The 15,578-nt window shown below is 39.3% G+C and overlaps 3 protein-coding genes across 4 annotated transcripts; 2 read left to right on the forward strand and 1 right to left on the reverse strand.

The window, feature by feature from the left end:
• Positions 1–169: 169 nt before the first annotated feature.
• Positions 170–8,248, forward strand: nek4 (NIMA-related kinase 4). 2 transcript variants are annotated; one of them, XM_081607280.1, is made up of 16 exons: positions 170–981; positions 1,717–1,983; positions 2,081–2,278; positions 2,594–2,701; positions 2,946–3,100; positions 3,406–3,550; positions 4,118–4,705; positions 4,792–4,836; positions 4,973–5,119; positions 5,369–5,527; positions 6,161–6,227; positions 6,448–6,560; positions 6,686–6,774; positions 6,890–7,107; positions 7,196–7,329; positions 7,621–8,248. In XM_081607280.1, exons 1-16 carry the CDS (start codon positions 892–894, stop codon positions 7,717–7,719), a joined length of 2,622 nt encoding a protein of 873 aa, XP_081463406.1. In that variant the 5' UTR covers positions 170–891; the 3' UTR covers positions 7,720–8,248. The 2 variants fall into 2 exon arrangements, with proteins under 2 accessions (XP_081463406.1, XP_008407510.1); XM_008409288.3 differs by having other exon boundaries at positions 184–981; positions 7,193–7,329.
• Positions 8,249–8,389: 141 nt separating this feature from the next.
• On the reverse strand, positions 8,390–10,422 carry spcs1 (signal peptidase complex subunit 1). The gene is made up of 4 exons (XM_008409290.3): positions 10,267–10,422; positions 9,831–9,890; positions 8,746–8,832; positions 8,390–8,637 (listed from the first exon to the last, which is right to left on the reverse strand). Exons 1-4 carry the CDS (start codon positions 10,300–10,302, stop codon positions 8,512–8,514), a joined length of 309 nt encoding a protein of 102 aa, XP_008407512.1. The 5' UTR covers positions 10,303–10,422; the 3' UTR covers positions 8,390–8,511.
• A 149-nt stretch (positions 10,423–10,571) lies between these two features.
• glt8d1 (glycosyltransferase 8 domain containing 1) lies at positions 10,572–14,782 on the forward strand. Its single transcript, XM_008409289.3, has 9 exons — positions 10,572–11,066; positions 11,985–12,083; positions 12,195–12,405; positions 12,489–12,606; positions 12,699–12,783; positions 12,886–12,998; positions 13,096–13,262; positions 13,375–13,487; positions 14,178–14,782. The coding sequence occupies exons 1-9, from the start codon at positions 11,051–11,053 to the stop codon at positions 14,354–14,356; spliced, it is 1,101 nt and encodes a 366-aa protein (XP_008407511.1). The 5' UTR covers positions 10,572–11,050; the 3' UTR covers positions 14,357–14,782.
• The last annotated feature ends 796 nt before the right edge of the window (positions 14,783–15,578 follow it).

Below are 15,578 nucleotides of genomic sequence, written 5' to 3' on the forward strand. Positions count from 1 at the left end.
GCAGCTTTTTTTTAAAAAAAAATTTTTTTATAAAAAAACAAAAACAGAGGCCCAAGTATTTGAAGATAATAAATACACTCCACATGTGTTTGCTTCTACAATTGAGGTTTTTATTTGTTAAAAGTTTTCTGCAAACCTTATAGAGGAAACTTCAAACACGTGAATGAATGTCCATTGGTCATATGAGACCATAATTTAGCTGTTTGACACATGTGGAATGCAACGTGAAAAACTAACACTGTAAATCATCCCGAAGAAGCTGGCCAGAGTTTAGGGGGTTTCAATACACTCGATGCCATCTTGTCTCTCATTGTAACTTCATTTTGGATGTCAATATATGTTAAAATATATATTTTAAAAAGATTTATAACAGTCACAATAGGACATATCTGCATGACATTGCTTGAGCATTATTTCTTTGAAGGAGCCTGTTTTTTGTTTATTCTGTGCACTTAACAAAGATTTCTCCTCACATATGATCTTAATGGTGAAGGCGTAGCTTATCTACTTGACTAATAAAAATGTCAGTCTGATTATCAGGCATATACTGCATGTAAATATTATCGAAGACAAGAAGTTGCTCTCTAATCAACCTTTTACGGTAAATGTTGCACTCCAGCCTCTAGATGGCGCTGCTGGTAAACATTGGATTTGACCCCCCCAACTCTCAGTCTCAGTTGCCTAGTGATGACAAACTATCCACAGCTTCTGATTTCCTGTCTTTTCAAAAAAAAAAAAAAAAAAATCTCATCGCTGCCTCCGAAGCTAACTCGAAGTTTTCCGAACAGATTTTTCTGTTGTTTGTGTGGAGAGCTCTGTCGAGCTATGGGACGAAGTAGCAGCTGTACTCTCTCTGGGAGCGTCGTCTAGCGCTGGCTGGGCTTTTGACCGATGATGAATAACTATAATTTCATCAGGGTCGTTGGGAAAGGAAGCTACGGAGAGGTGAACTTGGTGAAGCACAAGACGGACCGAAAACAGGTGAGAAACAAATCTTAAAAAAAAAACAGTTAATGCTAAAATATGTTTTAAAATGCCATGCTTTTGTAGTGATCACGCCAAAACATTGTGAAGTTACCTTAAAGTCGGTTTAAACATAAGAGATTTGCTGAGATTTTTTTATTTTTTATTTTTTTTTAGTGTAGCAAAAGATAGTTTTAGAGTAGCATCTTATTTCTCCATCCAAATACTCAATATAAAAATGGATTTATAAACGAGAACACTTTCTGTATTACTTGTATATAGCTATTTGAAACGGTTCTGAAATTTGGCACTTGATTAAATAATGCTAATGAGCTGGACATGATGAGAAAAATAATTGTATGATGGTTACACGATCTTCCTCAGATTGATTTGTGGCTTCCAAAAGAACTCATGTTCTTTGAACCCTTTCCATATTTTGTCACAAACGTCAGTGGATTTTGTTAGATTAGACCTTATCTGTTAGATGAATAAGTTGTGCATAACTGTGAGGTTACATAATGATGTAAATTCTTTAAAGCGTTGCCCACATTTGTATTCTGCCCCCTTTGCTCTAATTTTGCTTCCCATTGCACAATTATGCACTAGTTTGTGTTGGTCCGCCATATAAAATCACCAAAAGATGCAACTGAGGTTGTGAAATATCATAAAGTGGATAAAGGTAAAGAGGAATGACTGCTTTGGCAAAGAAGTGTATGTTGGCACTGTGTGTTTATGCTTTGTGTTTTCCTTTAGTATGTGATAAAGAAGCTGAATTTAACCACATCGTCCAAACGGGAACGCCGTGCCGCGGAGCAGGAGGCCCAGCTTCTGTCCCGACTGCGACATCCCAACATTGTGACTTACAGGGAGTCGTGGGAAGGAGACGACCGTCAGCTGTATATCGTGATGGGTTTCTGTGAGGGCGGGGACCTCTATCACAGACTCAAACAGCAGAAAGGGGAACTGCTGGTGGAGAGGCAGGTCGTAGAGTGGTTTGTCCAGATAGCCATGGCACTTCAGGTACAACATATTGGCACACTTGGCTGAAAAAGTGGATTGGGCTGAGTCGCTTTTGGGAATCAGGGAAGTCATAGTTGTGATTTATTTTTCTTTCCAGTACCTCCACGAGAGGAATATTCTTCACCGGGACCTTAAAACGCAGAATATCTTCCTGACCAAAACCAACATCATCAAAGTTGGAGACCTGGGTATTGCACGTGTTTTGGAGAACCAGAATGACATGGCCAGCACTCTCATTGGGACCCCGTACTATATGAGTCCAGAGCTCTTTTCTAATAAACCCTACAACCACAAGGTATTATGGTTTCCTGCTCCCAGTAAATAAAGGAGCTTGTTTCCACTAACAATTGATTAAATAAATTCAGTTGCTTCTTCTTCAGATGAAAATTTCATTTAGTTAATCTATAAAAGTTAAGAAATTGGAGGTCAGAATGAATATATTGTCTGCTTTTTATTTCATTGCTGAACGCAGCTTTTCTTCATTTCTCTCTTTCTTTCAGTGCTTCTTTCTGACTTTCTTTCTTAGTTTACATCATTGTTTTCAGTCAAGCATCAAATGTATTCCTGTCTTGGTAAAAAAAAAAAAAATCACAAATTCTGCTGTCTCCAGTCAGATGTCTGGGCCCTGGGCTGCTGTGTGTATGAGATGTCCACGTTGAAACACGCCTTCAACGCCAAAGACATGAACTCACTGGTTTATCGCATTGTAGAGGGAAAGGTTGGTTTTATCCTTTTTATCCTTTAGATAAGTTGCAAGATTAATGTCATTTTATTATATTAATCTTAATTAATTACAGATAGGTTTTTTTGTTGTTCTTTTGGGACCTCTCTGCAGATAAATCTGCCGGATTGAGTTTTGTCATTTTAGATTTTGTCAGGCGAGGTTATTTTATTGTGAAATCATTTAAACTCCATCCACAGATTATTGCTTTTTTTTTTTTATTTATAATTTTGCTCTCTAGTTGCCACCGATGCCGAGTCAGTACCACCCCCATCTCGGAGAGCTGATCAAGAGCATGCTTTGTAAGAAACCCGAAGACAGACCGGATGTCAAGCATATCCTCCGGCAGCCCTACATAAAGCGACAGATTGCCATGTTCCTTGAGGCCACCAAAGAGTAAGCGTTATTCATGTCAGATGTCTTTCTTGGTTAACTTTCAGGCAACATCTAAAGTGTAGGAAGCTCTGGAAATGTTAACATTTTCTTTGGCGCGAGCAAAAATATTCAGGAATAGCGATGGAGCATGAGTTGAGCAGTTTGGAGAAAAAGAAGGGCAGAGAAGGACAGGTGGATGTATTGGACACATGAGCTGCCAAGAAGGGGAAAAAGAAAATGTTGATATGCGAAAAGTAATCTGTGCATAAAATGCAATTGACTGATTGAGTTTCTCTCAGTGTATGTCTCGGTTCTCGTTTTTCCAGAAAAACGGCCAAGTCGAGAAAAAAAGCTGCGGTTGGACCAGGAGACTGCAGTCCCAGCAGTGGGTCGTCTGGTGCGTCGCGTCACCCAAAACCTCAGAAGCTTCCTCCAAGTCCAAACGCCGACACCGTTGCCCAGGCGAAGCAGGTGCGTCGATTGTTTACGCCAAGGCTCTTCTGAGTTGTTGAAATCTCTTTGTAACATTTTGTGTCATTTAATGATTGTTTTTCTCCCATTTACACCTTTATCAATTGTGTCTTTTAACAGTCCACTGATTCCTCTGGTTAGTCGACGGTGGACCCAAGTCCTTTTCTTTATTTGATTGATTTCAGATTATCTTCAAAATTTCACATCTCGAGTTTTTCCTCAAACATATGTAGTGATTTGATTTTATGACATCATTTTTATTATTATTTTTTTATTTGAAACCTTTTCATTTAATTCATTTTTGCTCTTTACCAAACTTTTGGATTATGTTGCCTTGCCAACCTTCCATCGTCATTTAACCATAAGAAAGAAACAACTACCTAAATTGCTTTTGTACTTGCTTGGACTGTCTTTGAAAATTGAGTCTGTGAAGAAATCTTGACGCAAAATCTGACAAGATAATCCTTTACTAACTTGGAAGCCTCTCTATTTAAAAAGAAAATTTGAAGTGTGGAAAAAAAAAAGAACTTTATTTTATTTTATGGAATCTTTTCTCTTTAATTCTAGAGAGAAGACAAATCGTGGGAGCATAAAATCCAGAACGGCTTTGCAGATTTCCCTCCGGCCCTTCCGTCGCAAGCTATACCCCCAACAGTTGATATTCTCAAAGCCGGCATCTCTCCCCTGGCAACCATCAGCAGCATTAATATTGATATCCCGTTGCAGCTGAGTGACGGTGTGATGAAAAACCAGGTGCAAAGGCCCCCGTCTGTCGAGTCACGGAGGGAGCCTGGGACTCGCATCGTATGCAAAGACAGAAAAGCGAGGCGGAAACCAGATCCCTCACCTCCTCCTCCTGTGAATCTCGCTCTCAGAGCTGAGTCAGGTGTTTGTGCCAGGGGAGAAGAGGAGAGGACGGCTTCCGACGGGCTGTCAGATATCCAGCCGAACCCAAGTGGTAAATGTTCCCCCGTCTCTGTGGAGAACCAGGACTCGCATGTGGACATCGGGGATGACACCGGCGAGTTACTGCGAGAGGCTGAACTGAACTCAAACGCAGAAAACGTGAAAGTGGATGTAAGTGCAGACGGTAACAATGACACTGTGACGTTAATGAAGGGGACTCCAGTGCATCTACACATGCCAAACGTTGATGTAAGTTTTTAAAGAAGGTAGAATCAATGTTTTTATTGTTTTTTTTTAAATGTCTACTTTTCATAGGACTCCTTATGTCTTTTCAGCACAGCCTTGAAACGACGGAAAAGTTGTTGGAGCGTCCAGCGGTGGTAAGCGACGAACCTCCCGTACCGTTTCCCCAAAAATAAATCTGGATAGGTTTTTAAAAAAAGCTAGTACCAATGTGCACAGAGGATGCAAATCTTTACTTAGTGGTGTTGGAAGATTTGTGTTGTGTCTGTTTAGGAGCCTGTTGAGGAAGAATCGTCTTCTCTCTGGATTAAACGAGACCCAGCTACCGTTTGCCAAAATCCCCAGATCTTTTCTGAGCCTTCAGGATCAGAGCAACACAGGGGGATGCTTTTTGATCCGACTAAAGGGGGGCATAAACAGGTAAACATGACTACTAGTACTAACTAGCGTTGAACATTTATACAATTTATATATAATTGAACTTTTAATATGACTTTGCAATAATATAGAAGTAATGTGTGGTTCGTTTTTAGTTTTAATCCATCGACGGGGTAATATTTTTTCCTTTTTCGACAAGTGACTCTGAAACTGCAGCGAGCAAACATGAAGGCCAGTATGACTGTAATTAGCATTAATGTTGGATTTTCTTTTGCTTCTTGTTAATTCAAGTTGGCAGCTTCGAGGCCTTTACCTCGTCCTCCCACAGAGGCGGCGGCCGTGGAGAGGAAGAGGAGGATTAAGAAGACCGTGGAGAGCAAGAGGGAGGATGCGGCTGCAGCCTCCACGTCTGTTAGCTCATCTAAGGATGGATTGTTGCCTTTACCACAAGTGAGAGCAACACTTTAACTCCCTGCAGCTTTATTTAGTTATTTGGAGTTAAATCAAACCCTAAAGCTTTGTATTGATCAGTTTGTCTTTGTTATATTCATCGTCACCTTTTTAAAAGAATTTTGGGATCTATTTTCAAGCACTTTACCCAAAAATGACTTTTTGTTTTTGAAAATCTTTTATTATTATTATTATTATTATTATTATTATTATTATTATTTTTTTTTTTTTTTTTTTTTTTATTATTTTTTTTTTTTTAATTATCATTAGTATTTCATTGCATGATGTTATGTAATCCAACAAGTCATTAGAAGTTCTTAAAAAGTGGATTTAAAATCTAAAACATAAATCAAACAAAGGTATCGTTTACATTTATTAAATTTTTTGTTTATACATATATTTTCAGTGTTGTAGCAGTAAAAGAACTACAATTTAAAAAAAATGATCTGGTGATAATTTTTTTTAAGTAAATTTAATCCACGTCTAGTTTGGTTATATAACTTTTAATTAGATATGTGCTTTCTGACTTTGGGGTTTCTGTGTTTATTATTCAGTTTCTAATCACGCTTCGTTATACATTTCAAATAAACTCATTCATATATCAGCCTAATTGAGAGCAATTTTATTTATTAGGAGCGTCCTCTGACCGCCAGAGAGAGAAGACGCCTGAGGCAATCCCAGGATGGCGCAAGTCAACCAGGTAATGCCTCCAAAAATCATCAGTACTTGGTGTTAAAAAAAAAAAAAAAAGACAGAGAAAATTCAAATAGGTCTTTGTTGTTGTGAAGAGAAATCAATTAAAAATAAAAAACCATCTAAAGCCAAACTACAAATAGTTATGATCCTGAACAATGTCACCTAAATGTTAAGTGTTGTAATTGCAAGGAAAATCCTATTTGGTTGTTTTCCCTGTTGCTCAGGTCCGAGTGCTGTGCGAAGGGCGTCGTATGATGTTGCCTCCACCAAAGCCGAGCGACACAACGCCCCCGTCACTCGATCTGCTTCATACTCCGTCACAGACTCCGGCAGTAAGGTGCAGATACTCTTTATCTTTTTCTTAAACTGAATTTTAGAATTTCTGAAGTTTAGAAACAGCAACATTTAGTAGCTTATTAAAATCTTTCTTTCACAAGAGTTGTTTTTCTTACATCACAACAGGACAGACTGATGGAGCAAAGGTCAGACGAAGACGAGTACAGCTCATCCACAAGTTCCACAGAGCGCTCAGAGGGAGACTGCAGGGAACGGTGAGGACGAGTCAAGTGTCTCAGCAGTCGTCTTTGTAATTACTAGCACTTTATCCTTTGAGTTTTATACTGAAACACGTTAACCTGTGCATAAATGTGCTCTGTGTACGAGCAGAAAGACAGAATCCAACGACATGCATGATTTGGTCCACATGATGACTCAGACTTTGAGGATGGATGTTGGAGACGCTGGGCGTGAGTTGGGAAAAGGCCGACTGGACTCGAGCGCGATGCCAGAATTCAAGCTGAATCGCAGGTACAGGGACACCCTGGTGCTTCATGGGAAAACCAGAGAAGAGGCAGGGAGCCTGTCTCTTGGGGAAATCCCAACAGGTTAGATACTTCGGTTTAATCCCAGCTTCGTAAAGCAGGCAGCGACTCTCTGACCGACTCGAGTTTAACAGCTCTGTTTCTGTAGAAGGCGCCACGTCCGGTCCAGCCAAGGTCAGGAGAGCAATAGAGCGTCTGAGAACGGATGTGGTGAAAGGTCTGGGTGTTAAGCTTTTGGATAAAGTGCTTGAAGTCATGGAGGAGGAAGATGAGGTCAAAAGAGAAGTGAGTAGAACAGAACCTAATGTAAAATCTCTTAAATAAATGGGAACCAACATTATGTTTTCATCTTAATTAGTACTTTTTTTTTCTTCCTAATACCAGTTATTTCCTTCTTTTAATTTTAAAAATTAAACATTCTGTATTTTTTGTGACAATTGCAAATTAACAGGTTTCAATTTACTGAACTAAATCTAATAAAGACTAACTTCAGTTCATATTAACTCATTTTTAAAAAATGATTTAAGCCTGTTCATAATTCCAGCCTAAGCTCGGCTGCCTTCATTTTGTTTGCAGCTGTGCCTTCGCGACCAGATGGGAGACGAGAAGTACCAAGCTTACGCCGTCATGGTGAGGCAGTTGAAGTTTTTCGAGGATATTGCCGTCAAGATATGAAGAGCACTGAAACAACGAGAATACACACAATTTGGAAAAAAAAGAAAAAAATGCTTTTCCAAATTGTCACTTCAGTCAGTCAAATCAAGCACTCTTCCATTTATCGAGGTACAGAGGAAGTTTGGTCTTTAACGCAAACATTTTACAAGCTGAAATTTGTCTCGAGGTAAACATTGTGATATGAACAAGTTTTATGTGAAAGAATTGACACATATGTACATGTCTGGACAAAATGGTACAAACAATTATGTAAATCACTTATTTCTGCATCTTACCACATGACACTGGATGTGAAATTGATCCTATAAAGTTGAGGACATCTATGCAAACATTTGAGTCGTTTTAAAGCTTCCATTTAAGGAGTTTCATGTATTTATGATCCTTCACACCTTCTTTCTTGTGCTGTCCGCAACACCTTTGACGTAACTTCTGTTGACTAATTTTCTTCTCGACACAAAATAATGTAAAATAGATTTATTGTAGATTATTAACATGAGTGATTTTTAATAAAACTAAAATGGAAAGCCTTTGTTTTTTGCTTCTCGGTTTATTAAAATTCAAGAATTGCACAATTTTTATAGCAGATAAATAACATGTTTAGGGTTTAAGAGATTTCACTGAGTGCAGAAAAACGTAAATTGAAATTTCACATCAAATCAAACAGACAGCACCGGATTTAACTTTTTATTTTTTTAAATGCACAGAATTGACCTACTTATACCGTTATTTGCTGTGAATGTGAATTGTAGGACAAACTTCACTTTTCTATATATAAAAAAAAATGAACAGGATTTATTTATGCTTCTTTCTCTTGATGCTTTCCTGGGGTTTCTGGGTGGGCTCTCCGCTGGCTTCTGGTGCCACCGGCTGCCAGGGCAGAGGATTCCGTCTGTACATCGGCCATGGAGGCAGGGTCAACTAGAGGGGACGGAAACAACGTGACAGATGTTTACAGGGTGGTATAAAAAGGGCTCGATGTGACACAAGACACTAGCCAATGAATATTTAAAAAAAAAAAAAACTCACCAGGCAAGACACAGCAAATCCAGCCAATACAATGTACACTGTCCAGCCAAACTGCTGAATAATCAGCCCATACACGAATCCGATCACCTGAGAAGAAAATCCAAACCATATCAGTACAGCAGGACTGCCGGGAGGATGCTTGACCACTTGAACTGCCATCCGTGCCAGACAATTTGTCTGTCCTCGTGTTAAGTCAACGTGGTACAGGTTTTGCCAAATATTTCCCAGTTGTCTTCAAAGCAGCCTTGTCATAGCCACAATCCGCATGAAAATGCAGATTATTTTTGTTATATTAGTATTTAAGCAAAAGTATTTATGATTTGAATGAAAGTATATCACCTTCGGTTGCTGACACAAGTAAAAGTTCTAAACTTGTTGACTGGAAAAGGGTTAGCGATGGACAATTTTTTAGCAAACAGCTTTAGAAAACAGATGCCCCTCAGCAAATTGGAATAAAATCCAAAATGTCTGTTAATTTCTGTAAGTCAGATCAAAAAGTGAAACTGATTACATTTACTAACCAAACACTACAGGCAGACATTTTGAGTATTTATGTTATTGTGGCTTGTAGCTAATAAAGTCAGAAAGTTACTAAATTTAATGAGACCAATAAATGTCTAACAAATGTGACTTGTTGGTTGTCCAAAGATTAGAACTGTTGAAAAAGTTAATTTTAGAGCACTTTACATTTCCCCACAACTGAGGTGCTGATTTCATTTTCTATCCAATCTGCACCTCCAAACTGTATATATATTATATAACTGTAATACCTAGTCAGCATGCTTACTTTACCCTAAACCCCTGTGCACAGAACAGTGAGGATGAGAAGGATGAGTCACCAGGTCCAACAATGAAGAACTAACACCTCTCAACACCTCGGCAGAGCCACAGGCTGATATCTCCATTGCATACTGCATTGATGGGGTAATTCATGCAAAAGGAGCACTGACCAAGAAGTCTGTGCGTAAAAGCACAACAAACGAAAATGAGAATTTGAGATATATCATTTTGTGTGTATCGAATATTTATAAATCTTTCAAGTTATAGAACTGAAATACTTTAACATTTGTCATTAAATTATTTACCGCAGAGATGAGTATAATTCCTTGGAAAATCTGCTCAGCCAGCTTCTGGCCCTTGTAGTCCTGCAGAACAAGAGGGAGATACAATAAATTAAGTCATTATAATAAAGTCCGTTAGCAAAAGATGTCTGCAGAGGTTCTTCAACTGGATATGCTACATCTGCAAACTCAGGGAAACTTTGAACTACTTTTTAAAATCATTGTTTGACAGAGAGGATTATTTAGTTAATGCTACGCTTTTATCAACTTGAAATGTTGAATCCAAGTCAGAAATGCTATTTTATTTTTTTCTGTGTAGAATAAAACATGGCTTTGGTTAGCATCCGTTACCGAAGTAATCAAAACGACAGAAAGCTAACGTTTCGTGAATAAAATCATCTGCATTATTTAAGGTAACTAAATTTACAGTTTCTCAACAAATTAGGTAATTACTTCTCACCATGTGCGTAGGAATGGACTTAAATACAGACAGCATTTTTACACTTGAAATGAGCTATCTAAACGGAAATATGTTTGGTTTTGGTTAGAGTCAAGCAAGCTTACTTCCGCTTTTAAAAGCTACGTTGTATTGTGAGGAAGGACCTGCTGACGTAATACGGGTGCCTAACTGAACAGAAAAGCGCAGGTCCTCAGATTCATATATCATGTGGATTCCTCAAAACGCTTTGGGTTTTGTTAACCCTCGCTTCAAAGTCTAGAAAATTTGCAAGCTATCTACAAAGGTGCCTTACGTAAATTTGAAGTTCCCCCATCATAACTGTTAAATTGGCTATGCATTTTTACAAAATAATACTTTTAGAATATTTAAAATTTTCTTACTAACCTTAATCGAAACCTTTTGCGTACTCGAAACGCCCAGATAATGGAGATTTTCAATCAGGCATATCCTAAACGCCTAAAGCTGCGTGCAGTCGTGATAGCGGACGGGACAAACTTGTTGATGTTGAGTTGGCAGTTTGGCTTCAATGTGAATTCGTCACATATGAGTGTTTTTCCTAAAAACTGCACCTTGCATGTAGGCGTCTTGAATCTGAGCGCATAATTCACCCCCAGCAGAACCTTTTGGTGTCTATGCCATTATCACAGAGCGGCGTCGCGACGTTAACGGTCTAGGGGGAACTCAGCCCACCGTGGGCATCACTTAAACCAGCTTCGGTTCTATTTGTATTTTCTTGGTTTTTAATTCTTGTCGTAGTGCTGGAAGGACTGATGCGGCGGCTGCCATGACACTAAGGAGAGGTAAGAAAGTTGCATTAACAATTATGTCTTACCTTTCCACACATTAAGATAATCAGTGATTAATTGCACTAATAACAAACGTGAAATTGACTGTAATTAACATGGATGTTGTGGGGAAAATGTACTCCTCCCATCAAGTCAAGTGTCCACGTGAGTGCCTCGCAAAAGTACTTTTCCATACGCTGAGGCAACTACAAGCATTAGTGTATTTTAATGGGATTTGATTTGTTTTTGCTAGAGCAGCACAAAATAGTATATATTTGTGAAATTAAAGGAAAATAATATATGCATTTGTATTTACCTCTCTAATTTTGTTACCCTATAACCTGATGCCCTAATAATTCACCTGTGCTCTTCTGTGAAAGCTTCAGAGGTTTGTCAGAGAACACTGATTTAAAAACAGCATCGTAAAGACAAGACAGATCAGTGATAATGCAAAATGCTATGCCCTAGCTGGAAACATGGTGGTGGCTGTGTAATGCTGTGGGGATGCTTTCCTAAAGTTAATGGGATGGAACTCAGCCAAAGCACAGACATCAGGCTAGACATCAACTGATCCGACTGAACTAAAGGTATCTTTGAAAAGAGAAATAGGCAAATGTTTTAGTCTGAAGATGTGTAATGTTACCCAAACAGACTTGTTGCTGTAATTTTGGTGAAAGGTGGTTCTGCAAAGTATTGTCTTGGATTTTGTGTGTGGAGAGAGAGACAGAGAGAGACAGAGAGAGAGAGAGAGAGAGAGAGAGAGAGAGAGATTAGGTAAATAAGAAAAGCACATAATTTATTCGTGGGAAAAAAAATGTTGGTAAAGTCCCACACATTGAAGTTTGTGGTTGCAACATAACAAAATAAGGGAAAGTTCTGTATGTTAAACTTCAGCCTCTTCCATCTAACAGCTCCATCTAATGTGCTCCACAGTGAATGGAGTCCTTCTCGTTCTCCTGGCCGTGGCCATACTGATCATAGTTCATCGAAACCTCCTGAATCTCAGTGACTTCTTGGACAGAGAAAACCCAGGTACGTTTCTGAGCCGAAGTTTACACGCACTGATGTAGTCTTGTCACATCAGAGTGTTTTGGTGCAACAAAACGACTGTAAGTGCTGTGCGGTTAACATGCCCCAATCCAGATGCCGGACAGATTCTTCCTTTCGAGGCGGAGTTGTCTCCTGGTGTCAGGCAGAAGACGGAAAGGAAAAGAGACGAGATCCCTGTCCTCATCACTGCCACAGAGGACAGGCTTGGGGCCGTGATCGTTGCGATGAACAGCGTCTCCCGGAACAGCAAAGCCAATGTGGCCTTCACTATTGTGACCCTGAATGATACAGTTGATCACCTAAAGTAAATTTGTTCTTCTTCAGCCGGCGCTGAATTCTCTGTCATCTTAAGTGAATTAAAAATGATCTTTTTTGTTTTACCAACAGGGCGTGGATAAGTAAGACAACATTAAAAAATGTCAAATATAAAATAGTTATCTTCCAACCAGAGCTTCTGAACGGGAAGATATCAAAAGATCCTAAAATGCTGGAAGCTACAAAACCAGTAAGACGACTGATAATACTGCAATTCTGACTCGGAATACATGTTACAGCTGCTGTTTATGTATTAAAAATTTTATGATGTGTGTGTGTTAGTTGACTTTTGCCAGGTTTTATCTGCCCATGTACATACCAGAGGTAGAGAAGGCGATTTATCTCGATGATGACGTTGTTGTACAAGGTAAGAACGAACCCATAATAAATCAAATCAGGTCTGTTTGACGTCATGCAGCGATTAAAGTCAAAAAAGGAGGTTTATTTATTTGTTGCTTTTGGCTATCAGGGGACATTCAAGAGCTTTATGAAATCAACCTGAAACCGGGACATGCAGCCGCCTTCTCTGATGATTGTGACTCAGCTTCTGCTAAGGGCATCGTTCGAGCAGCTGGAAATCAGGTGGCGTTTCCATCTCAGCTACTTGTCATTTGTGCTGCTTAATATAAGGAACTGAAACATACAGATGCAGTATTAAACAGCTAATCCTTTCCTGCAGAACAACTACATGGGTTTCCTGGACTTTAAAAAGGAGGCTATTAAAAAGCTGGGGATGAAGGCCAACACGTGCTCCTTTAATCCGGGAGTCATTGTTGCAAATCTGACCGAGTGGAAGAACCAAAACGTCACCCAGCAGCTGGAGAAATGGATGGAGCGCAACTCTCAGTGAGCCCACACACACAAGCTGAATGATGGGCTTAAGAGAAGACGCTTCCGCAGAAATAGAAATAGTTGTAGCAAAGGCATTTAATCATTTTTGTTCCCATTTTCGTAACAGGGAGGATCTGTACAGTAACACGCTCGCAGAAAGCATTACAACTCCTCCGCTTCTCATCGTCTTTTATAAACGTCACTCCCCCATCAACCCAATGTGGCATGTGAGACACCTGGGTGAGTTACTGGTTAATTTCTGAGTGTTGTTTCTAACTCTTTGTTAATTGGTGGGGAAAAAAAAGATCTTTACTGGTTTCGTAGTAATCAAACCGTAATGTTTGCTGACCAGCTTATACTTGTTTCTAGTAGTATTTTGACGATTTGTAGTCAGAAGGCCTCCTTTTTCCATCACCCTAATCTTTAGGGCCCTCTGTCAGATTAGAGTCGTGTCTCTGGCTGTGCCACTCCAAAAAGATAGTATATCGCTGCCAGTTATAACAGACATGCTGGTAAAATTAATATGTTGCTATAAAACCTAAATCTGGCATCTGTAAAATGGTTATGAATAACTCTGGTCTTAAGTAGAGAGACAAACTAAAGAAAAGCTGGTTTTATGGCACCAAGAACATATCAGAGGCAGCATTCGTACCATACTTTCCTCACACATGTTAAATTGGCGGTATCAATTACTTTTTATTTATAATTCTAATGCATTTGGGAAGAGGAACCTCTAAAAAGGGGGATAACTGCACTTGAAATTTACAGCAAGACACCTTTACATTGCTCAGTTGTGATATTTCCTTCACTCGTACTCAAAAATAGCTGCTCTCATGTGGATGGGGGTAAACACTGAAATAATCAACATTGTGACTTTCCAGTAATTCTAAAGGCTAACTCTTAATAAATGTAAAAATCCCAACTTCTCAGGCATCACAGGCGCTGGAAATCGCTACTCTCCCCAGTATGTGAGGACTGCTAAACTGCTGCACTGGAATGGACATTATAAGCCCTGGGGGAGGACAACGTCCTTCTCCGACGTGTGGGACCAGTGGTTCATCCCTGATCCCACAGGGAAGTTTCATCCCGTGCGAAAACACGCAGACTGAAAAATTACTCTTCGGAGACCTTTGGACCAACGCAGTCCCTGGTGGAACACAGTGTGGCTCCTTTCACCTCAGGAACTAAGCAACCAGCAGTCTTATTCGCCATCCTCTGGATTTGTGGACCCTCTTCACTCCGACGTTATCTTGAACACAGATGCCTGTTTTTACTAAATGTTTTCCTTGCAATGACTCCAACTTGCCCTTAGTTTCTTTTACCAGATATAATGCATCATCAATCATATGATACAACATTACATAATGTTTTAGTTTCTCAGGCCTTTTGAGACCATATTTGACCGTTGATTTATTCTTTTTCTTTAGGAATCCCATGGCCACATGAGCTTCAGAGTTGTGTTTTAGGTGCTGTGACTCACACAGATCAGTTACTGCCTCACAAGTGCACTAAAATGAAGCTATTACCATTTTCAACATATTTATATTCTTTTACCCTCTGGTGCATAGCGGTCACTACAGTGGACAGCTGTTTAAAAGTCATTGTTTCCTAAATGCAGTGGTTTCTATGGTGGAATAGCATATCAGTCCTTAGGATGCTCTCTACTGCTCCCCTCCATTGAGGTTAATTCGGTGGCAAGTTGTTGTAACTACAAGTTAGTGCCGTCGGAGTCCAAGATGGCTGGCAGACAGACACACTCGATGACCACTCCTGGAATATCCTCTCAATCCTTCTATTCTAGGAAAATCCTAGAGGTAAAAAAAAGTATGCTCACATGCAGGAATATCTAAGTAACAATATTATTAACTTAGTTTGGAAATTTTTATTTCACATAAGTAGGAAATTGTGATTAACCATGTGTCCAACACAGTGGACATCATGCATCGCTGACTATATTTTTAACATAAGTCATGTAGTTGATTTATCTTTCATTGTAACTGTTTTGCTTGTAATTTAATTCATTTTGAGTATATCTATAAGTTAGTTTTAAAAAATAGGCTTTTTTATGCAGATCAGTTGTAGTTTGTGTTAGTAAAATTATAATTTTCTCATACTTTTAGACCACAAGTGCAGCAAAGAATAAGGAACACTATAGAATAGTCAAGGAAATTCCCTCCGACTCCTCTGATGATGAGTATAGTGACAGCAGTGATGAGGAGTGGCTACCAGAGAACACTAGAAATTTAGGAGATACGGATAATGAAAGGAGATGCAGACAGTCAGGATGCTGAAAGTCAAGATGATGAGGGCCAGGATGATGGACAGGTTGCA

Source organism: Poecilia reticulata, chromosome 5, assembly GCF_904066995.2.
Source record: "Poecilia reticulata chromosome 5, P_reticulata-male-v2, whole genome shotgun sequence".
NCBI lineage: Eukaryota > Metazoa > Chordata > Actinopteri > Cyprinodontiformes > Poeciliidae > Poecilia > Poecilia reticulata.

Coding starts and splice junctions, on each gene's coding strand:
- nek4 (XM_008409288.3), top strand. CDS start 892: ATGATGAATAACTATAATTTCATCAGGGTCGTTGGGAAAGGAAGCTAC. Junction 6,561..6,685: donor TCACAGACTCCGGCAGTAAG/GTGCAGATACTC, acceptor ACATCACAACAG/GACAGACTGATGGAGCAAAG. Junction 7,330..7,620: donor AAGATGAGGTCAAAAGAGAA/GTGAGTAGAACA, acceptor TTTTGTTTGCAG/CTGTGCCTTCGCGACCAGAT.
- spcs1 (XM_008409290.3), bottom strand. CDS start 10,302: ATGCTGTCTGTATTTAAGTCCATTCCTACGCACATG. Junction 8,833..9,830: donor GAATTATACTCATCTCTGCG/GTAAATAATTTA, acceptor TTTTCTTCTCAG/GTGATCGGATTCGTGTATGG. Junction 8,638..8,745: donor GATTTGCTGTGTCTTGCCTG/GTGAGTTTTTTT, acceptor CGTCCCCTCTAG/TTGACCCTGCCTCCATGGCC.
- glt8d1 (XM_008409289.3), top strand. Junction 12,607..12,698: donor TGCTGGAAGCTACAAAACCA/GTAAGACGACTG, acceptor TGTGTGTGTTAG/TTGACTTTTGCCAGGTTTTA. Junction 13,488..14,177: donor GTGGCATGTGAGACACCTGG/GTGAGTTACTGG, acceptor CCAACTTCTCAG/GCATCACAGGCGCTGGAAAT.